This window comes from Arachis duranensis, chromosome 4 (genome assembly GCF_000817695.3).
Source record: "Arachis duranensis cultivar V14167 chromosome 4, aradu.V14167.gnm2.J7QH, whole genome shotgun sequence".
NCBI lineage: Eukaryota > Viridiplantae > Streptophyta > Magnoliopsida > Fabales > Fabaceae > Arachis > Arachis duranensis.
The window spans coordinates 9,932,499-9,957,059 of NC_029775.3; the positions used below are offsets into that span (position 1 = coordinate 9,932,499).

The window sequence follows — 24,561 nt, forward strand, 5'->3', positions numbered from 1 at the left end:
ACTACACTACATACAAAGAGCTCAATACACCTTGCATGCGTTTGGAGATACCAGGACTCTTTTTTGCGTCCATTAGTTGCCTTATATACCTTCTAGTATATGTTGGTTGACCTATTCCAAGGGTGATTGATAAGTACACATACACCATACTTAAATTAAAAAAAAAAAAACCATCTTTACATTTGATTTTAGGAAGAATCATCAAGTGTAATATAATACACTTATCAAGTTGAATATAGTTGTTGTTCAGAGTATTAGCAACTACATTAATCGCTTGGAATAGATTAAAATTGTAAATTTATTTCACCAATAATTAAAAAATACGGAATAAATAAATAACGTACTTAAAAAGCCAAAAAGAAGTAAGTTATAAATTTCTATAATTCTCAAATTATGACTCCAAAAAAATATATATCTTTTTAATTTTAATTATTGATATAAAATAAAAAGGATTTTTTTATTTATTTTTATTAAGAAAATATATATTATTACTTATTTAAAAAAATATTTAAATATGACATATTTCATTTTTTGATGATCTAATTACGTTGACTGAGTTTTATCTATTAAAATTAATGGGATGATTTTATAGTTAAATTATTGAGAGGGAAGGAGAAAAAGGGTTTAGGTTTTAGCACAAAATTACTAACTACTATATCCTACTAAACAACACTTATTTCTTTATACTTTCTATGAACAGTTTAAATTAGTTTCATAGGATTTATTTTTACTCTTTATTCATATATTTTAATAGTTTATACACAAAAAAAAATTAACGTAGGTAACTATGTATACATTTTTTTTCCAATTAGAAGCACGTTAGATATAATTGACAAATTTTCTTTTCTTTTGGGGTTATAATAATTGGTGTGTTGATGCATTTGTAACTTTTTGATAAATAGATACTCACTAATTCCTATACACATATTATTTTTCTATTACAATTTGATATTTTCCTAATGTAATGCTAAGAAAGCAAAAAAATAACATTATTTTATTCTGCTTTAATATTTATATATGTATTATGTATAACATTGAAAAATAAGTATTTGTTATAGCTAAAATTATCTAATTACTCCAAACTAATTATATATTTTTTATCAAATAATTTTTTAATAAAAAGTTAAATATTCTAGAGTATTAGCAACTCTATTAATCGCTTCAACTGTGAATAAATTAGTGATATAGATATGTCTCATTGTGAATCCTAAGTGAAGGGATGTTGATGCAACATTTTTTCAATTACTGTGCATATAACATATAACAATTGCCTTTCAATTTATTATATAATAATTCAAAAAGATTGTGATACCTTCCATCGAACACACTTCTATGATTTGTGTGATGAATGTGCTTGCAGGCATAGTTCCTGCGAGCAAAAAATTAGAGTTATGTAAAAATTTAGACACTTTCACTTCACCCGTATAGTAGACAGTATGATCTAAAGTTGTGTAGGGACATGACTGAGTTGGTAGTTGTATTTATTATTCGTGATTGTTATCTTTTTGGGTGCGTGAGACTATGGTTTGTTTTTTTAGCTAATATGAATGCTCTCTCAATCCTCGCGTTTCGTGCTGTCTCTATAGAGTTTATTTTGTGTTTAATATCAGAATATACGTCTAGCTATTTACTTCAATCTACATTAGTTTTGTTATTACTCGTTTACCTTTTAATGGTGGATTTAGTGGCTATTGGCTTACTGATAAAATCGGTATAAAAACATTTCTCTTAATCTGATTTTTACTTCTTCCATCACATTGATCTTGATCTATAATACATCTATCAACTGCATACTTCATTAGATTTTTCTTGTCCTCTACATTGAAAATGGTTTGTATGACTCCTAAATTGTTTACCATACTTTCAACAACCAAACATGTACACTTTTAAAAGAAAAAAAAACTACCTCTTAAGTTTATGTATGCCTAGGTTCTTTTGCTGATAATTTCATCATATTGTGTGGACCCATATAAATTTGAGTGTATCAATTCATGTTTAATTTTGGTATTAAACATGATGATCCATGTCCACAACTATAAGAATAAGCTGAGTCATTATTAATTAGATCACATGATAACACCTTATTTAATTACTCATATAATCATAAGATACTAATGACTTTGTAAATCTAATAATTCTTAGTTTCTAATAATTAGTTTTTGAAATTTTATACTTTATTTTTTTATACATATAAAATTTCACCATGCATTGGCTACACAATTTTATTAATTTTTTATAGTATCAATAATCATTCAGCATCCAATCTATCACATCATTTTATCTTTGTTCTTTTAAACCTTTGTTCTAATTAAATTGATCTCATTATTTCTTTACATTACAATATTGCTCCAAGCTAAAATTAAATAAAATACCATTATATTTAATGATGAGAAGTTTTTCAATTCCTTAAACCAATTGGTTACCTGTGTATAAGTATTTACTTTATATTTGTGTTTTTTTAAATAGCATAACAACTCACCTTATTATATACCTATTTCTGTATATCTTTTAAAATTTCACCATATGATATAATCACCTATATTCTCCACTAATTTTTCTATGTACTAACTAACCTCTCCTATAATCGAAGCTACCTTACTATTCTATTACATATAATAAGAAGCTCACTATTTATATTGTTATGCAGAATCCAAGAATATGTTTTCTTTTTAACACATTGCATAATTTTTCTATGACCATCACAAAACCAAAACATCTAATGGTTTCCAATGAGTAATAGATGTATCAGCAACCAATAGTTGCTTTTATATATATAAAGATCCTTTAACCTAATAGGCTGGATGCCTTTGTAGTCCGAATTCATTGTTATCATAAATTGTATTATCTCTACTACAACTACAAGCTGAAAAATTAGTTATGAATTAGGATATCAATTAATGAAATAGTAACTTCTGTACGAAAAATTTTTTGTGAGTCACATGGATAACCTATGATATCAATCATTTTTTTGTTCATTAACCAATTATAATCATGGCTATCAGTCGTATGCAACATATTTTGATGCTCTTGCTTAGAAAGAAGGAAATTTCTTTGGATACTCTACTACAGAGTATGGTATGTTTACCTTGTTGAGAAGCAACGCCCACACACTTTCTTTTCTTAGCTATCTTGGCTGCTCTTTCCATCCTAGCATGCTTTGAGTCATCTAATATCAAAATAACACTTCACAGTCTAACATACATAATCACAAAACTCTTCTGGTTCGAAATAAAGTCACTTGTAACAGCACATTAGACCCCAAGAATGGCGTGTCCTCTGTTGTCTGAATGCTGGGTTTTCCATTTATGTCTATAGTTTTTGCAACATTAGTTATTCTAAAACCACTGGTGAAGCTGTTATCCAAAAATCTGCGTGGTTGCTCTTCAGCAATTCTTTGAATAGGTAGTACCAATCCTGTATTTTTTGTATTAGGTAGCTATAATTAGACCTATATTAACCAAAAACCATTGACCCCAACAACTTGCTAATATGCAAAATGTTCTTGAAACCTTCTATGATGGAAAGATTTATTTGGTTGATAAAAAGTATTTCTACACTTATATGAATTTATACTGTTCTTACCTAAGCGTGGAATGTCACTTGCTTCTTTCTGTTGAGTTATTTCATTAGCTAAAGAATCGAAACATTTTCTGTTTGTGAAGCTTAACCATTCGTTGCTACATAGTTCATTCACCTTCCTCTTATTCTTGAAGCTACAACACCTTTCGTCACCTGCGTAATTAATAAGTGGAAGTTAAGAGTGGATAGTATAAACCGTTTTGACAATGTGAAGATCCCTTTTTACTCCAATTATAAACCAAAGCCATAAAATCGTTATCCTTTTATTGTAATTTAACCATACATCTATAGACGACTCATTTAGGGAAGATACAAAATGAGTGTGAAAACTGAATAGCAAGCTGTCTGATTTCAATAAGTTGTTTGTAAATTTACCCGGAATATTACTTCTTGTATTGGACTGGACATCTGAAAGTGGGGTCCTTAGTGAGTTCGTAACTGGACCCTTTTCTTTTGAGGACAGGACATGGTTATCTTTCTCGTCCAGCTTCGTTGCACCGTCCATCCTATCAACATTGAAAAGTAATAACTAAAATTTCTTCTGCTGTATTTTAAGTTTCTCCAGACCATGAAGTTACCTTTCGATGCCTAAATAGAGCTTTCTATGGCTCACAATTCTCGTGTGGTGAGCAATGCAGGCGTGAACAGAGGAGATTTGGCTGAAATTATCATGAGATCCCCTTGCTTATGAATTTACTTATGTCTTGTAGCCAAGCTCCAATTTTTGTTGCGGGTTCCTCTTTGTCTTTTTTCTTTTCGATTTCAACTTGTTTGAATTTTTTGGAAGAAAAGAGACTGTTTCAATTTAGAATCTGCTGATTTTATATCTTATGTTATGCCAGTATTTTTGGGTTTAATTAGCGTATTCACTTCTTGCATTCAGCTGAAAATTCCAAAGTCTTTTGGTTAAATTAACATTTCAGCGTAATGTGCAAAACGCTTCATCAATCCCGGAATACCTGGATTCTTGTTTTTTAATTTTTATTTAGTTTTTTGGGGAGGTTGATCTATTCATATATTACGGGTTTTACATAAAATTCCGTTGGTTGCTTACATAGATAGGCTGGAATATTTAAACTTTCGTAGCTGCCAGGTGTTTTTTATTCTCATATGAATAGGAATTTCCTAATTTCTATGGTTGAATTTTGGTTTAAATTTCAACTCTTTATTTTTGAATTCAGTGCAAACGAATGGTCCAATTGGATTAGGTCGTTGGTAGGTAAGTAACGAGTTTCCTTCTTTTATCCAATTTCATCTATTTTCAAATGGTGTTTAGTTGAAGAAGTAACTATTTCTAGCTTAATTTTTGTACCAATCCCTTTGAATTTAGCAATTAGAGTTTTGGGTAGAACGATTCAACGGTTGTGTGTATTTTAGTTAGTCTCAATTATTTTCCAGGAATCTGAACTATGGATTTATTAATGTTTTCGTTGTGGTAACTGATATGTCCTAGCTGTGAAATAGATATGGAGCCTGGTATGAATTAGTAAACAGTAATTCTAATTCACGTTTGAAGTTGATTATTATATTTTTTGGTAAACGATTTGTGACAATTGGAAAATAGCACATCCTATAGTTTAATCATGAAACTGGTCCAAGGAAAACATTATATTTGCACATTTTAACCAGCACCCTATATTGAGATACAAAACACGGGTGATACTGTACCTGAATAGAGGTAGAAGCAAGGATTCTATTTCAGCTACTATAGTACTCTGGGATGTTCAAGGATCTCTGCATGATTTTCCTATCATGACATACACTTGGGGCATATATCACCAAGTTGAGATTTAAGAACTTATGTGCATGACAGGGTTATGTGGAAAGATTAGCAACTTTAGAGTTGAATCCAAGTGAAATGGTTCACATTTACAATTGATGGCAAGGCATTGCATTTCCTAATCGCTGCTATCAATGGGATTGGGCATGCTCAGGTTTGTGACTGTACTCATAATCAAGATGAACAAAGGCGCGTTCAATCTCAGGCAAAAGCTCAAGCTTTTCTTGCAGCGATTCCCCAATGTCATGAGCCTCTTGCAAGGGCATATCAGAAGGCAGGACAATATCAACCTCAACAAAGTAGTGAGACCCAAAAGTGTAAGCACGCACAGTGTCAATGTGCCGCACAGCCTTGTGGTGGTTCCAGCAGAGGTATGTTAGTTTCTGAAGATACTCTGGAGCAGCTGATCTTCCAACCAGGGAATTCACGTTTTCCAGCACTGTCAAAGACCATGTGCGGATAGTGTACAAAGCCAGCTGTAGTAGAAGAGTCAACCATAACCATAAGTAAGGCAATTGAAAGTTATATGTTACAAGCTATTATATAGGCTGGCAAGTAAACATAAATAGTGATAATATGACATCACTTCCATCACAATATGGTACTGCTCAAAAGGACTAATGATTGTTCTTTAAATCTTAGAAGTCAGAGTATGATATAAAAGGTATGCTTTATGCATCAAACCATCATAACATGCAATAATTCATGGAAGAGAGACTACAGAAATTACGAGGCTAATTTGACAGTTGCAGTCGTCTAACCAGGTCCCTTTTGCACAGGATATTGATTTCCGTAAAAAGGAATAAATTGCAAAAATACAGGAGGACAGCAGAAGCTAATGCAGAGATGGTCACTGTTGTCGATGAATGTGAGGAATAAAAATATAATTTTGTTATATTTTTGATTCATTAGCTTTTACTCCTAGGTATGAATCAGAACTTAACATAAATTCATGGAGAGTTTGGCAGAAGACTTGTGTGTCCTTTTCTATGGCTAACAAAATAACAGTTCAAACCAATAAACAAAGGGGGAATATTCACTTACAATGATAGCACCAACAGGATCCATCCAATCATCGACATAATTTGCCAAAAGTGCAGCAATGAGACCAATGACATTTGTGATCACATCAAAAAAGTGATCTTGGGCATAGGCTTTGACAATCTCATTAGTAAAGGAGCGGCAATAGATCATTAGGAGGAATTTGACCAACGTCACTGAAAGCATAATACCAACAATCCACTGCTCTTGTTCTCTGGTCAAGCTGAATGCATTTTCCTGGAGTTGTTATTATGCAATTGATTAGATTAGAGAAACACGATATATTGTTATCCGTTTGCATGTCAACTTCATAACCAATAATCAACTTACATCTGATAATAGTGTCCGCATTGACTCCAAAATAATTTGCAATCCTAGTGTTGCCATAACAGAGGCAAAAACAAGAATCCCCTGCAACCAGTTTTCAATTCAATATTTAGTGACAAGATGAAAACATGATTATCCGTTATAGAGAATTATCGATGAAATTTTCTTTTATGCTTTATCCATGGAACATATGTACGCATTACACAATTACACAACAGAACCAAACTATATTGTAGTAATCTTTCTCAATATCTGATTTAATTATAAAGTAAATCCCAAGAGCCAAGAAGATAGGGAAACAGAAAAATACCAACTCTTTGTATGACAGGAAAGAACATAAGTTGATATTCAGACATTCTCAAAAAGAATATAAATTAGGAGAACTAACCAAAGGTTGCATTCTCTTTTTTCCTATAGGGTACTGATATGGGTTCGGTGTTTGCATGGAAAATGCAGTAAACCAGAGTATGAATCCAGACAGGAGATCAAGAAGTGAGTCCAAAGTGGATGCAATGATGGCCAAGGAACCACTTCTGATTGATGCATAGACTTTAGCAATAAAGAGAACCATGTTTGCTACATTTGATAGTCTGATGGCAAATGTCTCGCTTCTTGCTAGCTTTTCCTGCTCCTCCTGTAGACAAAATTGGATATTCAGCCAAAGGCACTGATGTATTTGGAACGTTAAAATATATTTCAATAGTGGCTTATTTATATAACCACTTTTTACTCTAGTCGATTATATGGACATCAATTTGTTTGGAAAACTCAGCTGGAAACATAGAAAGCAGAATGAAATATAGACCTTTGACATCCCAGGAATAAAACCACGTTCTGCCAAGGCATCCATTTCATTAAAGCCCTCTAGCACTTCAACCTGTTGCTGATAGTACTCAGCAATGTCATCTTCTTGCCCTGAGGAATGAATACTTCTAGAAATATCATTTCAAATTTCAGTAGGTAAGAGTACGATACAGATACCGTCATTCAAAATAAACTTGTTAGAAATATAATTAACCTCCTCTCAGAAAGAAATCCTCACATAAGAATTCATGGATGAAGAAAATTCAGTAGCACACTCAAAGCTCAAGTACAAATAAACTTAATTTAAAGGACCACAAAAATAATAAGAAAAAAGTCTCCATAAACCAGACAACACAGTAAGCAAGTCATATGAAAACAAGCAGACAGATTGTAAACTTGAAAAGCAAAGCCTTCCATAAATCTGCAGGAATCACAGAAGAAACAAAACTCCATTTAAAGACACAAGGCAAAGATCCAAAATCCAAATGCAAAACCTAATACACCAGTTTCATTTCATGCAACTTCTTCAAGTTAAAAACATGGAGCATGAAAGTGTACAATCCAATCACCGAAAGCTACTAACTTATTGTGCAAACGGAAAGAACCCCAAAACACCCAAATCTTCACAAGGACCTTCACTTTATACCCAGAGTCCCAGACCCTTAAGCCAAAACACAAAATTCCAATAAATACTATCAAACCAGGCCAAACAAACATAAATGCAACGACAAACTCTGAAATTTCACCTTGAACGAAATCCACCATCGGAAAGAGAAAAACTAACCCTAAATAGTATCAGTATACTCTTATAGCAAAAGAGAATACAAAAGCAAAAGAGAATACAAAGGAATATAAAACAGGGAGCTTAAATCCTTCTCGTACACACAGAAACAGCAAAAACTCTAGAAGCACAAGCTCGCAATTAACTACAACCATTCGTAGAAAGCAAATTCCAGATTCCCACTCACAATAAATAAATTAACCACACCATATCATAACAAAAAGCAGATTCCAAAAAAATATACTACAAAACCAATACCGAAAGAAAATCCAAAAAGGTTATAGCAAAATTTTTATATTTGTCAGTAAATCCTCAAATTCACCCTCAAACTAGTAAAGTTCCGATCAAATTAGGATCTGACAAGTAGCGATGTGAGGTACTAATTTGAACCACTTACAAATTAAGGTACTAATTAGAATCATTACTCAATTTATCTTCATCTTATTTCTTCTTTTGTTCCTTCTCTCTTTTTTTTTTTTTTTTCCATTTCGATTTTATAATTTGTGTTGTACCTAGAACACCGTAGCAGTCATGGATTCCACGTGAGGGTTTCACTTGCTTGTCGGCGTGCGGCGACGACATCTGAAACCCTTCGAAGTTCAACCGCCATGAAGGGTCGCCATTGTTCGAATCCGGCGACAGCAGCGACCTCTGCTCGTCGCTTTGCACCTCCAACGTCTCCACCATTGTCTCGGTTCACCACAAACCCCTAAAACGCCGTCGTTTATAACGTTCTCGCCGTCGTCGTTGTTAACTGAAAAAGTAGATCAAGATTTTGAAAGAAGAAGAATCAACGGTTGTGATTGCATTGATGCATTTTAGAGAACGTTGTGGTTGTGGTTGGTGTTGATGCTATGATATACTTTCTTCTTTCTTCTCTCTTCTTTCTTCTTTGCTAGTAATAAAGATGCAGACACAATTGAAATAGTTTCGTTCGAAACGTGAGAGGGGGAATTGAAAGGCATGAAAAAGAAATGAGCTGAAGGAGTGAGTAGTAGCTGAAACTAAGAGAGTAAGAAACACGCGCGATACGTATAGGTTTGGTTTATTTGGATTATGTTTCTATGATAAAAATAACAAATTAAATAATATATTAAAGTAAATGTAGTTACCAAAAAAATATCAAAGTAAATGTAAATCACATTCACTGAATCTCAACGTTTTTTTTAAAAAAAAAAAATAGAATTCCCAATTTGTAAAGACTTTTATGATTGCTGTAAATAGAGTTGACAAAATATAGATTCTTTTAGCTGAAATAATGGAGCATGCAATACTTTTAATATAAAAATTATATATCTAGTATCTATCATTATTGGTAACTAATTATGTATACTTCCGTATTGATACTTTTTTTAAAGTGCATGAGTGTTGGTAAATATACTGACTCTCAAAAATGTTTATATACACTAAAAATTAATTATTATGAAAAAAATAATTATGTATTATATATACTGATTTGTATTTTTAAATTAAATAATAATTATTAAAATAATTAAATTTATTATATTAAAATAACTAATTATGTAATAGACAAATAATCAAATATATTTATAAATATAATAATCTTGAAAGATTTTTATGGCTTAAATTCTTTACTCGACAATATTGAAAGATTTTTTTTTTTAAGAATTGGTGAAAGAATATTATGTTAAATAAATAAAAAAAAAAGAACTTTCATTTTTAGTTTGATATGATGCATGTATGATGCACCTCCCTTTTTATTGGATATGACAAGGAATTTATTCATTTCTTAACGTAACAACATTTATGATGTAATATTTTATTTGACATGAATAAAATATTTGATAATCTTTTTTGTATTTTATTCTCTACATCATGGCTTTGAGACAACTAGATAGTATCTTAAATATATGGATAAAATGTTTTCAAATCTTGGACCCAATCTCTAAATATTGCAAATAAGGCAAGCTCTAATAATATGTTGGAATTTTCTTTAGTCAAAATGTACAATTTGCCCATTTTTCTGAGCATTATATTTTAGAATCAACATCAAATTGTTAACAGTGATGGAGAACCAACTGGGTGGTAGAGAATATAATAAAAGAATATACCATCATCGAATGATATAATAAATAATAATTGTTTAATTTATTATGCAATGCATAATAAGGGAAGGTGCTGTATGGTGAGTGGGATTCTGGGGCAGACTATATATCTGTTTATCAATAAACTAAAGTCATATAAATAATTCTCTTTGACAATTATACAAGAAAATTATTTAAAAAATATAATATATATTGTATATTTATTAAAAGTAGAAATGTAACAGAAATATAAATGAAGCTGGGTTGCGAAGTTGAAGATTTTGAACTCATCTGTTCTCTGTATCGCAGTCAAAGCCAGCACGCGCTCCAAACCATCTTCTTCCGCTGAAATTCCTCACTTCTCCACTCGGTCCCAGACCCCTTTATTACAAACCCGAAACCCAAACTCTATGGTTTCACCACTCATCTAACTTTTATTTTATTTATTTTATTATTATTATTTCCAGTTTCACCATGAGAATGTTCTTTTAACCAAATTATCCGTGATCATGGGGTTCACTTATCCCACTAATGGAAACCCTAATCGACGGACCATCGACCATGGAGGAGTTGGAGGAAGAGCTTCATCTGACGAGTTTGGGCGTGCGGTTTCTCGAATAGCCGTGGCACAGATTTGCGAATCTGCAGGGTTTAATGGCGTCAAGAATTCCGCCATCGAAGCACTTTCCGATGTCACAATTAGGTACCTTATTGACTTGGGGAAAATTGCTGAATTTTATGCTAACCTTGCTGGTAGATCGCAATGTAGTGTCTTTGATTTGATTCTAGGGTTAGAGGATTTAGAACAGGTCAAGGGTTTCATAGGTTCTGGTCAAAGTCAATGCCTTTTAGGTTCAGGAACTGTTAGGGATCTTATGAGGTTTGTTAATTGCGGTGATGAGGTTCCTTTTGCTCAGCCAATACCGAATTTTCCAGTGATTCGGCAGCGGAAAGTTATCCCTAGTTTCTTGCAAATGGGGGAGGCACCACCTTCTAAGCATATACCGCCTTGGTTGCCGGCATTGCCGGACCCTCACACTTATATTCACACGCCTATGTGGGATGAGAGGACTAGTGATCCCCGGGAAGACAAGGTTGAACAGGCCAGGCAACGTAGAAAGGCTGAGAGGTCGTTGTTGAGCTTGCAGAAGAGGTTGTTGTTGTGTAGTGGTTCAGTAGAAACACGCAATACGACTTCTAATGTGGTTGTGCTGAGTGGTGGTGGTGCTTCACTTAGACAAGGAGAAGGTGAAGGGGGTGATAAGAACCCTTACCTTAAGGCTCCTGTGGATAACAAAGATGTTTCTCCAGTTCCCTTGCCGGGGAAGCTTTCTGATGATGTTGATATGATTGCAAATCATGTTTCTGTGTTGGAGGCATTTGCTCCTGCAATTGAGATGATGAGGAGTAGTGGTGTTTTGTGCGAAGATGACGGGATGCAAGGGAGAACAGTTCTTCCAGCTGTGAGACCTACTGTTTATTTCAAGTTCAGGGCTGGAAAAAAGCTTATCCACGAGTCCTTGGATATGAGGAATCAGAAGAAGGATGCTTCACGAACAGCGGCCTTGGCTGGTAGAGAAGACGAGAGCTGAGCTTATTCTCAAACAATCTATGGAAAACCCACAAGAACTCACTCTGTTGTAGATTAGTTTATTGACTGGATTCGTTGGATGATGTAGGAATTGAGTTTGTAAAAATGAAGACCTTCAAGGGTTAACCCTTTTTTGTCTTAATTAAAACCTTTTTTTCTGTAGCTGTGACTTGTGTTCGAATTTTTTTTTTTATTCTTTTATCTTTATTGATTTTTTTATCTATCTTTTATTAATATTATTTCATCTTTTATAAAAAATATCAATGTAATGGGATTGCATGGCTTCCCTCATTTTGAGGGAAAGGTTTCGGAAGTCTCTGCATTTCATCGAAAAGGTAAGACTACATTACTCTGTTTTATCTAAGATTTAGGGTATTGAACTGGTGTGATAGATTATTCCTGTAAATTTAGGTTTTCTGTATTCACATATTCCCTCCGCTCCAAAATATCTATCACTTTGGAATTTTGGTTCATTGATTACTCAATGCATTTAGACATGAATTGTATCCAATACATTAAATATTAAATGTACCAAAAATTCCAAAGTATTAGATATTTTGGAATGGTTGGAGTATCAATTTTCCTGATTTTCATAATACTGGTTGATATCCTTATTATTGTAATATCTGAATACTGATGTTCAACAGTTAAGTGGTCTCACAGTCTGCTGCCTGAATACCAATAATTTGTCATTGAAAAATCTTTTTTCGTTGAGACTGTAGTTTGATTTACTGAGAATTCAACTTGAACCTTCTTTTAATGTTATCATCATCTGTTTTGATTGTACTGTTTTGCTGAAGTTTCAGAACAGCAATCCTCCTTTATTATCTGCTTCGCTTTGTTCTGTTAGTTTGTTCAGCATCCAAGCCTGAGCTCATCCTATAAGTACGGAATTCCATGATATTCATTCGTTGATTTCTTTGGCATCAATTATTTCAGTTTATGCATATATATGCTTTAATGTTCTGACTGTTATATTGGTTTAACATATTATAATCACAATTTTTTAAGGTTTTGCTATTGTGTGTCCTAAGGGAACCCATTAAGATCTTTGTTAGTGGAATCCTTTGAAACTCAATACATTGATAACTTTAAAACCTTAATGATTGTCCTTTGGGCACGCATTGGGAAAACCTTCATTCTTTTTCCAAATTTTTATATAGGTTGATAGCTGAATTCATTATGGTGATGGTTTCTAGTGTTCCCAATCTGAAAGTGAGTGTCCTGTGCTAACTCTTGCAAAATGGTTGTCAGATGAGTTTGAAGAGAATATTCGGGGTAATGTGCCTTCTACTTTATTGCATTTAACATAGTTTGTAGCTTTGAATTGATTGAATTCACTTCTTGTTGTTTTCTAAATCTCTCAATGCTTTAAATGATTTATTTATCGTAAATTTTTGTTAAAAAGTGTTCTCCTGTTTTCTACTAATAATGAATGTTGTCTCTGTTTTCTTTTATAGATTTCATCCCGTGTTTGGTGTTGCTATGAGCTGCTGCTTCTAAATTAAATGGTTGTTTACGCTGACCCTTGTTGTGCTTGTACTATTTAAAGATGTTTTTGGTCATAATTTGTTTCCTTTTGGTCCACCATGTATGCCGCATGTGTGTTTGATGATTGTTGTACAGAAAGTCGACAAGGGGACTATTGAATGAATTTTTGGCAAAGTGTGGAAGGAACTGGACAGAGATAAGGGAAAGAAGAGGGTGGGAATGCCACGAAAAAACCAACAGCTGTAATTTTGCGGGACTCTGATATTCTGTTGATACATGGCCGTTTTATCGGCGATGTTGCACCATTGTATGGAGAAAGGTCACATTTTTAATCCTTCTTGTGAGACTGATTTCTAATTATGAATAAATGAGTGAATGGTTCAAAACTGCTGCCTTTTAATAAGAGATTTTTGTCTTTATAGGACAAGTTAATTTATTTATTCATAGAACAATGAAATTTTATTAGATTAGAAAAGAGGTAAGCCATCCATTCCTTGCTTATATACAAAAAATATTGGTAAGAAATATGACATATAAGGCTTAGCTATTAAGAACGCTTGCCAATCCCTTTTATTATAAGATGGGTTTTGATAAATGAAATACTACACAGTTAACATTTAGAACATTTCCCCCTGCATTTGATATTTGAGATAATTCTGTATATTGTTGTCTCAGCTGAGTTCCCTTTTGATTGTGTTGTTATTATATTTACTGCTAGGTGTTTAGATTATATCATTATATTTTTTAGTTTCAAGTTATTAGCAGTTGAAGTATCTTTTTTCATTTTATTCTGGATACATTGTTTATTCTATTTAGTTTTTACTGCTAAGTGTGTGCTTGTCTAGGGTAAAAATGGAAAATTCCTCCCCATCCTGAACCGAAAGTGTTAGATTTGCTACTGTATTGGACAGTACAAATTAATTGATCTTATATTAAGTGTTTCTTATATTCGCAATAAGAACTTACTATTTAACAGTTAAAATTGATGTGTGTGTTGTAACTATTACCTTTACATTAGCCACTATTATTTTTATTAATATGCCCTTCTGAGTGTAAGGAGTTTCTACTTAATTCTTTGGTCCTCATTTTTAAGATTGAAGTGAAACCAGGTTTAAGTTGTCACTTTCTTATTAAGACTGAACCATCTATGACATTAAATAGGGTCGTTTGTTGAACTATTTGTGTTTTTCCAATATTTATCATATGGGTCATTTGCTCATCTTTCATAAGTTTGATTTTTAGTGAAAATCATATAAGTTATGCTTTTCACTTGCTATATTGTGTAGGGAGGTTATTGAGTGGGCTGAGGCTCTCTTGAATTTGAATATTTTAAAAGAAATAAATAAATGAATCTCATTAATGAAAAGAACCAAATGTTTAGTTTCTGACAGAATTAGATATATCACAAGCTTAAGGCATTGCTGTGGGAACGTCTATGTGGTTATAAACTTTGACACTTTTGTGCAGGAATTATTATCAAGTAGTGCAAACTATATCCAAGGGATTGCCATAAGAGTAAAATAAAGTAATTCGAAAAGATTTTAGTGCCAATTGAAGGGTAATTCTTGAACATCACACACTCATAACAGAAGACGCATGCTGATTGCTTATATAAGAAAGGGGCCAAAGCAAAAGGAACTAAGCTATGAAATTGGACTCAAGAAATTTAACTATAAAAGTTGAAAAATGAAATAAAGCAGTTGAAATCCTTACTTGATGTCATATTGATGTGTTCATATAATAATAAAAAACATACATCTCTGTTATATATTATATATATAGATAGATGTCTAGACAACAAGAACAATAATCTATATCTAGAACTCTACCTTGAGCATCGACTATTTGTGCATCAATAACATGGTCAATTGAAAGACCATATTTTCTCATTAGGCTTCCATAGCCACCACCACTTATGTGTCCTCCAGCACCAACAGTGGGACATGTACCTGCAGGGAAAGCATGAATTTTGCTCTTCTGAGCAATACTATGGTAGATCTCACCAAGTGTTGCACCAGCTTGGACCCAAGCTGTTTCAGTTTCTATGTCAATCTCAATGGCTCTGAGGTTGAACATGTCTAGGAGGAAGAATGGCTCCTCTGCCACATAAGACACCCCTTCATAATCATGGCCGCCACTGCGGATTTGGATGATTTCTCTATGAGGGGTTATAGGTGTTGCCAAAGGCTTCCCCCATGTAATTTACCATTACCATCGTAGGGTTTTTAGGATCATAAGCGTCTTTTTCAGGAGAGGCCTCTTTAGTACGGTTGATTGCACATGAGATATGTTCGGTTGTCGGGTTCCGGACGGATCGGGTGAGCAGGAGAGGGAGTGAGGACGCCTTAGCTTTGGTCGTACTGGTTGCGGGTTTGCCGAGTAGCCGAGCACTTGTCTTAAAGAGAGGACGAAAAAGGGGGGTGCCACCTGCAAAGACACTCTGACGCTCAAGTCAGCGATGTGCAGGCGGGTAGAATAATGGGGTGAAAGGATATCACGTACCTCGGGGGAAGAGCCAATCTTCCCCTTATATACATGTCAGTGGTGGGCCCCCTCATGGGGTCAGGCCCATATCCTCAAGGATGCTGTCCTATAGCTACGTGTGAGCCGTACGGGACGCGTGTCCGGGTCGCATGAAGGGCACGGAACCGGGTCGGGTGGAGCTCGGGTCGGATCGACCCGTCGGTTCCTTGGGCCAGACCGTAACAGTGCCCCCACGCGTCAATGGTAGCTGTGGGAGCTATCAATGGCGTGTTGTGTCGCCTCTCATTCGGGGTCGTCTGGTCGGCTGTTCGTGATGAGGATATGCCCCCAACGCGCGTGTCCTTTGGTTGTACAAGCAACCGTTTCGTCGCATCGTTCCCAGTGCCGAGCATTAAATGCTCATAATGGGGTGGAAAACCCTTGCTGAAAATACCATTCTGCCCCCAGACGTTTCGCGCTTCCTGGGGAGGTGGTTTTTAAACAGGCCAGTTTTGGCATTCTTTTCTTTCTTTTGTATCTTCCTTTTTCTGCCTTCTTCTTGCTCCCAAATCTCAACATTTCTTTGCAGTGCTGTTGTGCGCCTCTCCCTTCGCATCTTTCTTTATCAACTGCTCCGTCCTTCTTCCACTAATTCAGGTAACTTTCGAATTATTCTCCCTTTTATGCATTATTTTTGCATGTTTGTTGTTTGGTTTTTTGCTGTTGTTGCGTAGCCTTTTAATTGCGACTAGATGTGTTAGGGGGGAAAGTACCATTCCAGGGTAGGTTTTTTCTTGTTCTTTTCGTGATTTAGTCTTGTTTGGCCTTAGTCGGGGAGTCGTGGGGGGTAGTGTCTGTATTCGGCCTGAGCAACCGATCTCTTAGACTGACTGGATGGTCCCCCCATGTAGGTATGGCTCGCACGGTTTCCCGGGCTTCCGTTAACCCCGCGGCGTACGATCCCTATGCTTGGGTCGTTTCCGACGTGAAGGATTCGCCCAACCAAATGGGCAAAGAGGAGCTCACCGAGTTCCGACAAGCCGAGTACTTGTGTGGAGGGACTGACGAGGAAGCCAATTATGACGTTTTTGTCCCGACTCCCCACGAGCGATTGTATGAAGTCAACTTCCAACACTCCCGTGTCGCCGACTGGATTTGGTTCTACAAGTCCATGTTCACCCAAGTCGGAGTTCGTATTCCGTTCTCAGCCTTTCAAATGGCGCTTTTAAGTCGAATTTCCGTGGCGCCGTCGCAGTTGCATCCGAACAGTTGGGCCTCGATCCGCTGTTTCGAGATGGTTTGTGAGTACTTCGAACTGCCGGTGTCCGTAGATGTTTTCCTCTTCTTTTTCACCCTCACAAACCCTTCAAAGGAGGGGAAGCACAAAAAGGGGTTCATGTCCTTCCGGTCTGCCCAGGGTCGGAGGATTTTCGGTTTGTTTGAAGATTCCTACCATGGGTTTAAGGACAAATATTTCAAGGTCCGCCCTGTCAAAGGTCGTCATCCCTTTTGGTTGTTATTGGAGGGGGTACGGCTCATCCCGACCTATTGGAGTTTCGGGGCAGGGTCCAATACTTTTATTAAGGTAACCTATAATGGCATGTCGGCGGTGGATAGGCAGATTGCCGAGGTGTTGATGGCGGTCTTTGGGAAGAATCAAGTAAATCCCCACCTCCTTATGGGTGACCGGGAGTCCGGTCATAATTACATTTGTGAGGAACTTTTTCTTTACCTTTTATCTTTTTGCTTTTACTGATATTTTGTGGCGATTAACCGACCTTCTTTGCTTTCCTGCAATGGAGATGTCTGCGTCGGTGACGGGTCTTCTCAACTTATTCCAAACTTTCCTCTGCGCCAGCGATGACGAAGGGGACAATGAAAAATCTGCCGCCGAGAAGTCTGCAATTCCTCCGGAGGACAAAACTACTTCCGAGCAGGAAGCCGTAGTTGACGGGACCGGGACCTCGACCCAAGCTGCCCAGGTCGAGGGCAACAAAACGGTTCATGCTTCTCCCTTCCGCGAGGTGATAGGCACCGGGGGTTCGACGTCTACCCCTGATGTCGATGATGGTGTGGAAGAGGTCCCTAACCCTAAGAGGAAAAGGAAGATGTCCTCCAGTCCCGAGGGGGTCCTTACCGTCATGGAGAGGAATTTTGATGCTGGGAACTTTATAGATTCCCAGCTGATCCCTGGTACTGAGGAGTATTTCCACGAGTCTTCCCTTGCCGGGCAGGCAAGGTGGATGTATCGTACCCTTTTGCGGGGCGCCGTGATAGCCCGGAAGGCCGAGTTTGAGCTGTCCGGGATGGAGTCCCTCCGCAGAAGGTTGGAATCTAGTGGGAAGGCTAACAATGAGCTGAAGAGTGAAGTCGAGACTCTCCGGGAGCAGTTGACCCAATTGAATGAAAAACTTGACGCCGCCGAGAAGAAGGCCACTGCTGCCGAGGAAGAAGGCCACTGCAGCCGAGAAGAAGACTGCCACTGTTGAGAAGAAATTAAAGGACTCGGTCGCCACGGTTTCTCGCCTTGTCGAACGTGAGATGACTTTGGAGAGCCAGGTCGGCGCAGCGCAAAAACGGGTGGCCGAGATGGAGAAGGAAAAGCAGGCCGTGGAGGCCGAATTGGCAACGTGGAAGGCCAAGTACAAAGATGTCGTGAAGCAGGGGAAGGGTGCGATCTTGGCGACCGAGGAGGCTCTTAAGGCTCAGGTCAAAGTCATTGCTCCCGAGTTTGATACATCGGCGATTGGTGTTCTCAAAGTCATTCAGGATGGCAAAGTTGTCGACGTCCCCAAGAAATGAATCTTCTGTTTTTGTTTAGCCGTTTTGTTTTGGCTTATGAACAATTTTAATCTTAGCCGCTTTGGCTTATGGACAATTTGATTTTAGCCGTTTTATTTTGGCTTGTGAACAGACCTTTTTAGTCGTTTGCTCGAGTTGTCGTGATAAACTTTTTCTTATTCGTCTGGTCGTGTTATCGTTTCTATTAACCGTTTTTGGTTTATTGTCGTCATTTATATCAACGGCCCATGGCCTTTCACGTAATCGTTACGACGATGGTTGGCGGGTTCCCGGGGTGATCAGTCCCGGGGTCACGGTGGTTGACGGGTTCCCGGGGTCGCGCGTCGTCGTTGGTCGTGATGAGATGGTTTATCTGGAGAATTGAGTGACAAAACAGAAGAGAAAATTTGCACAAGTATATCTTATTCGGTAATCGTATAAAGGACTCGTAAGTCGCTATGAAAAGTTCAAAAGTCAAATTTGCAAATTAACTACTTAGCTAGGTTGGTCGGCTTGTCGGGCCATTTTCTAGGAGTAGAATCTTCTTAGGTTGTCCGCGTTCCATGTTCTCGGGACTTCCTTGCCGTCAAGCCTTTCTAACTTGAAGACTCCTTTTCCCATCACTTTTTTGACTCTGTAAGGGCCTTCCCAGTTCGCCGCTAGCTTGCCTGTCGGAAAGGAGTTTCCTTAGTGGAGGATTGTTCGGTTGTTCGGTAGGACCAGAGAACCGCTGCTAGCTCGTCGGCCCAAGCGCCCTTTTTATTATCCAACCTCTTTTTTAGCCCTGAGAGGATAACCTTGTTGGCGGACTCCACTTGTCCGTTCGTCTGAGGGTGTTCTACCGAAGAGAACCTTTGCCTTATACCCAGGCCGTGGAGGAATTCCGTGAATTTTTTGTCGATAAACTGCGTGCCGTTGTCCGAGATGATGACTTCCGGTATCCCGAATCGCGTTATCACCTGCCTCCACATGAATTTCCTGCAATTGGACGAGGATATGCTAGCTAGTGGTTCGGCTTCTATCCATTTGGTGTAGTAGTCAATTGCGACTATGAGGTATTTGACTTGATCGGGGCCGACTGGGAAGGGCCCTAAGAGGTCGACTCCCCATTGAGAGAATGGCCGGGAGGTCGTTAGCAAGCTTAACTCGGAGGCCGGCGCCCTGGCAAAGTTGGCGTTCTGTTGGCACTTTACGCATTTTTTGACAAACTCCTTGGAATCTGCCATCATCGACGGCCAATAGTATCCGGCTCGGATTAGTTTCCTTGCTAGGGCCTTGCCTCCAATGTGGTGCCCATAGCAGCCCTCATGGACTTCCCTGAGGACGTAGTCCGTCTGGTCGGGGTGTAGGCACTTCAGTAGGGGTTGGTTGAACCCTTTCCTGAACAGCTGTCCTTGGATGACGGCGTATTTGGCCGCTTCCCTTCTCAATTTCGCCGCGTCCTTTTCATCAGTAGGGAGTTTGCCGTGTTCTAGGAAGTCGGTGATGGGGTCTAGCCATGAAGAACCTAGGCTTGTTATGTGCAGTGTGATTGCTGGTTCTCTTGTCATGCCCTGGATGAGAGACCGGTTCCCTTCTCCTGGCTTTGTGCTGGCTAACTTTGATAGGAGGTCTGCCCGTGTGTTCCTTTCCCTAGGTACGTGGTAGACCGTGACCTCTTCGAACTTTTGGCTCAAGCTTTTAACCTTTTCCAAGTATTTCTGTAGCAGAGGGTCTTTGGCTTGGTAGCTACCGTTTACTTGGGAGGTGACGACTTGGGAATCGCTGCATATTTCTAGTCTTCTTGCGCCGATTTCTGCCGCTAGGGTTAAGCCTCCTATAAGGGCTTCATATTCTGCCTGGTTGTTCGAGACGGGAAACTCGAATCTGACCGACTGTTTGTATACAACCCCAATCGGGCTTTCCAGGATGATCCCGGCACCTCCGAAGGTCTGGTTGGAGGCTCCGTCCACATGGAGCTTCCACCGTGTACCCACTTCTTCGCTTGGATCTCCCGTTACTTCTACTAGAAAATTCGCCATCGCCTGCGCCTTGATGGCTTGCCGGGGTTCGTATCGTATGTCATACTGGGAGAGTTCGATGGACCAAGTCATCATTCTTCCCGCCAGATCGGGTTTTTGGAGTACTTGCCGGATCCCTTGGTCCGTTCTGACGATAACTTGATGACTCTGGAAGTACTGCTTTAACCTTCGTGAGGAAGTTAGGAGTGCTAAGGCTAGCTTTTCCAACTTGTTATACCTCAATTCTGCCCCTTGCAAGGCCCTGCTTATGAAATAGACTGGCTGTTGAGCTTTTCTGTCCTCCCGTACCAGAACTGCGGCCAGGGCTTCACTCGTTATGGCGAGGTATAGGTATAGTGGTTCCCCGTCCTTTGGCTTACTGAGAACGGGTGGTGCCGCCAGGATTTCTTTGAAGTGCTGAAAGGCCTCTTCACATGCGGGTGTCCACTCAAACGCCATCCCTTTCTTCATGAGGTTAAAGAATGGCAGGGCCTTTGTTGCCGAAGCTCCGAGAAACCGGGATAATGAGGTCAACCGCCCTGCCAACCTCTGGACGTCCTTGATGCAACCCGGGCTCTTCATCTGGAGTATTGCTTGGCATTTCTCCGGGTTAGCTTCTACCCCTCTCTGAGTTATCATGAATCCCAGGAACTTGCTGGCTTCCATGGCGAAGGCGCACTTGAGGGGATTCAGCCTCATACCGTGTTGACGGAGGGACGCGAATACACTCGCCAGGTCGCTCAAGAGATCGTCAGGTCGCGTTGTTTTTGCCAGGATGTCGTCCACGTAGACTTCAACTGTTTTCCCTATGAGGTCGTGGAATATCCTGTTCATCAGCCTTTGATATGTTGCCCCCGCATTTTTCAAGCCGAACGACATTACCTTATAGCAGAAAGTTCCTCCTGGCGTTATGAACGCCGTTTTGTCTTCGTCAGGACGGTGCATCGGTATCTGATTGTAACCGGAGTAGGCGTCCATGAAACTTAGGTACCGATATCCCGCCACGGCATCGACGAGTGCATCTATGTTAGGGAGGGGGAAGCAATCTTTGGGGCATGCTTTGTTAAGGTCGGAATAGTCCACGCACATTCTCCACTTGCCGTTGTGTTTTCTAACCAGTACCACATTCGAGAGCCATGTCGAGTAGTCCACTTCCCGTATGAAGCCTGCTTCTAGGAGGCTGGCCGTCTGCCTGGCCACCTCCTCTGCTCTTTCCGCCGACATCTTTCTCCTCCGTTGAGCCACTGGGATTGTTTTTCTTCCCAAAATGATGTTGTAGGCTGTGGAATCTCGGAGGATTACGAACTCGGCCATCGCCGATCTTCGGCCTTGGGCTTGCCCCACCGAGATTGGTAGGGATATCACTCCGTCCGGTTTGATGAAGTGGTCGCCCAACCCAATAACCCCGTGCTGGTGAGTCATCAGGTCGGCATCCTTTAGCCCTAGTGCGTCGAACACGTTGCGGAACATGATGTTTGAATCAGCTCCTGTGTCGACGAGGATCCGTTTGACGAGGCCGGTTCCCACTCTGGCCGTAATGACCATGGGGGGGGTTTTCCGGGGCGTCGTTGAACCATTGGTCTTCCGGGCCGAAAGAAATGGATGGAGGTTTTTTAGAGCTTTGCACCGGCGGGGGTGAGATCGCCAGAACCTTAGCGTCTTTCTTGTGTGCCGACCGGGATTTTGGCGCGGCGTTTTTTGCCGTTACCACGTTTATCACAGTGAGGTCGTGGTCTCTGTCTTCGGGTTCTTGTCGCCGCTTGGCCGGACGGGTTTTGCCTTCCTCGTCTTGATCGCGATGACGTCTTCTCGGCTCCCTGATGAGGTGGGAGAACGCTGCTAGCTTTCCTTCCCTTATCGCTTGTTCTAGTGCATCCTTCAGGTCAAAACAGTCCTGCGTTTGATGGCCATAACCCTTGTGATAATCACAATAAAGGTTCTTGTTTCCTCCCGTACGGTCCTTAAGTGGTCGGGGCTTCGGAAGAATTCCCTTCTCAGCTATTTGCTGATAGACTTCCACGATGGGGAGAGTGAGTGGAGTGTAGTTAGTAAATTTCCCGACCCGAGGGAACGGTCTAGGTGCCTTGTTTGATGCCTCCTCCCTGGTTTTTTCTTTTGCTCTCTCTCTGTCACCTGGCTGCCGAGCTTGGCTGTAACCGGACTGCTGCTTATTGGCAGCCACGACTCGGCTAACTTCCTCGTCGTTTATGTACTCCTTGGCCACCGTCTGGATTTCATGCATTGTCCAAACCGGCTTCGTGGTAAGGTGTTTTCGGAAGTTCTCGTTGAGGAGGCCGTTTGTCAGGCAGAGACTGGCCACCGAGTCGGTTAAGCCGTCAATTTCCAAGCATTCGTCGTTGAACCGATCTAAGTACCTCCTGGTCGGCTCTCCTTGTCTCTGGGTTACCCTTAGAAGGTTGATAGGGTGCTTGGCCTTTGCTATCCGCATTGTAAATTGGGCCAGGAATGCACGGCTGATGTCCGAGAAACTGTAGATGGAACCTTGAGGGAGGCCGTTAAACCATCTGATCGCTGGCCCCGCTAGGGTTACCGGGAAGGCGCGGCATCTTACTTCGTCCCCCACTCCCTCTAGATTCATCCTGGCCTCAAAGACCGTGAGGTGTTCTAGAGGGTCTTGAGTTCCGTCGTACCTCATGTCCGTCGGTTTGTCGAAGTGTTTCGGCAACCGGACCTCGAGGATAGATCGGTGGAACGGGGTGACGCCCATTATCACAGGTTGTCGTGTTCTCTCAGATCTCCCTTCCCTGTCTTCGCGACCTCTTGCCGCTCGGCGGGTTGGTCTGCCGCGGGAGTAGATGATCGTGTCGTTTCGTCTTCTTATTATGGGCGACTCCTCCCGCGTGCTCTCCGCTTCCGTCCGGGATGCGGATGTATGCCGCGGTCGGCTTCTGTGAGAGTCTTCCTCTTCGCTCCCGGGAGACGGGGTATAGCTGGGATCGGTGGACCGTCCCTCCCGTTCCCGGTCGGCCAGCTGTCGTTCTAGGTTCTGGACTCTGTGGCGTAACTCCTGCATTATTATGGCGCTATCGCCGCCCGTTCCCCCGAATGGTCGTGTTCTCGTATGTTGTTGGGGGGACCTCCGCCGCCCCCTTAGCGAGGCGACGGAGGCTGCCCCCTCCGCTCCGGCTGCTCGAGCTTGGTCGCCGGGACCCAGCACGACTTCCATTTAGGCAGGGATCCCCACAGACGGCGCCAATGTTCGGTTATCGGGTTCCGGACGGATCGGGTGAGCAGGAGAGGGAGTGAGGACGCCTTAGCTTTGGTCGTACTGGTTGCGGGTTTGCCGAGTAGCCGAGCACTTGTCTTGAAGAGAGGACGAAAAAGGGGGGTGCCACCTGCAAAGACACTCTGACGCTCAAGTCAGCGATGTGCAGGCGGGTAGAATAATGGGGTGAAAGGATATCACGTACCTCGGGGGAAAATGAGGTGAAAGGATATCACGTACCTCGGGGGAAGAGCCAATCTTCCCCTTATATACATGTCAGTGGTGGGCCCCCTCATGGGGTCAGGCCCATATCCTCAAGGATGCTGTCCTATAGCTACGTGTGAGCCGTACGGGACGCGTGTCCGGGTCGCATGAAGGGCACGGAACCGGGTCGGGTGGAGCTCGGGCCGGATCGACCCGTCGGTTCCTTGGGCCAGACCGTAACAAGATACATGTGATGCAGTGATTATAAGGAATGGTTTTCTTGTTGTGGTGGTGTTGAAACGAAGGTTTCTAATGTAGGATTGCAACACTGAAGAGAATAAAGCATTGTTTGGTGTGAAGATTGATGAAGTTATGGGGTGAGAAAGGTCAGAAGAATGGTTTACAAGGCAATGAAGGAAAGTGTTGTGAGCTGAATTTGCTGCTGATA

At 40.0% G+C, this 24,561-nt stretch overlaps 3 protein-coding genes across 4 annotated transcripts; 1 reads left to right on the forward strand and 2 right to left on the reverse strand.

The window, feature by feature from the left end:
* Window positions 1-5,155: 5,155 nt before the first annotated feature.
* On the reverse strand, window positions 5,156-9,298 carry LOC107483264 (metal tolerance protein 11). Of its 2 annotated transcripts, none has more exons than XM_016103893.3 (6): window positions 8,825-9,298; window positions 7,533-7,642; window positions 7,116-7,361; window positions 6,731-6,811; window positions 6,404-6,637; window positions 5,156-5,835 (listed from the first exon to the last, which is right to left on the reverse strand). In XM_016103893.3, the coding sequence occupies exons 1-6, from the start codon at window positions 8,997-8,999 to the stop codon at window positions 5,491-5,493; spliced, it is 1,191 nt and encodes a 396-aa protein (XP_015959379.1). In that variant the 5' UTR covers window positions 9,000-9,298; the 3' UTR covers window positions 5,156-5,490. The 2 variants fall into 2 exon arrangements, with proteins under 2 accessions (XP_015959379.1, XP_020995699.1); XM_021140040.2 differs by lacking the exon at window positions 8,825-9,298 and adding an exon at window positions 8,278-8,335.
* A 1,568-nt stretch (window positions 9,299-10,866) lies between these two features.
* Window positions 10,867-11,933, forward strand: LOC107483265 (transcription initiation factor TFIID subunit 8-like). The gene is made up of 2 exons (XM_052260439.1): window positions 10,867-11,808; window positions 11,850-11,933. Exons 1-2 carry the CDS (start codon window positions 10,867-10,869, stop codon window positions 11,931-11,933), a joined length of 1,026 nt encoding a protein of 341 aa, XP_052116399.1.
* A 10,230-nt stretch (window positions 11,934-22,163) lies between these two features.
* On the reverse strand, window positions 22,164-23,870 carry LOC107483213 (uncharacterized). Its single transcript, XM_016103832.1, has one exon. The coding sequence runs from the start codon at window positions 23,868-23,870 to the stop codon at window positions 22,164-22,166; it is 1,707 nt and encodes a 568-aa protein (XP_015959318.1).
* Between the last annotated feature and the right edge of the window lie 691 nt (window positions 23,871-24,561).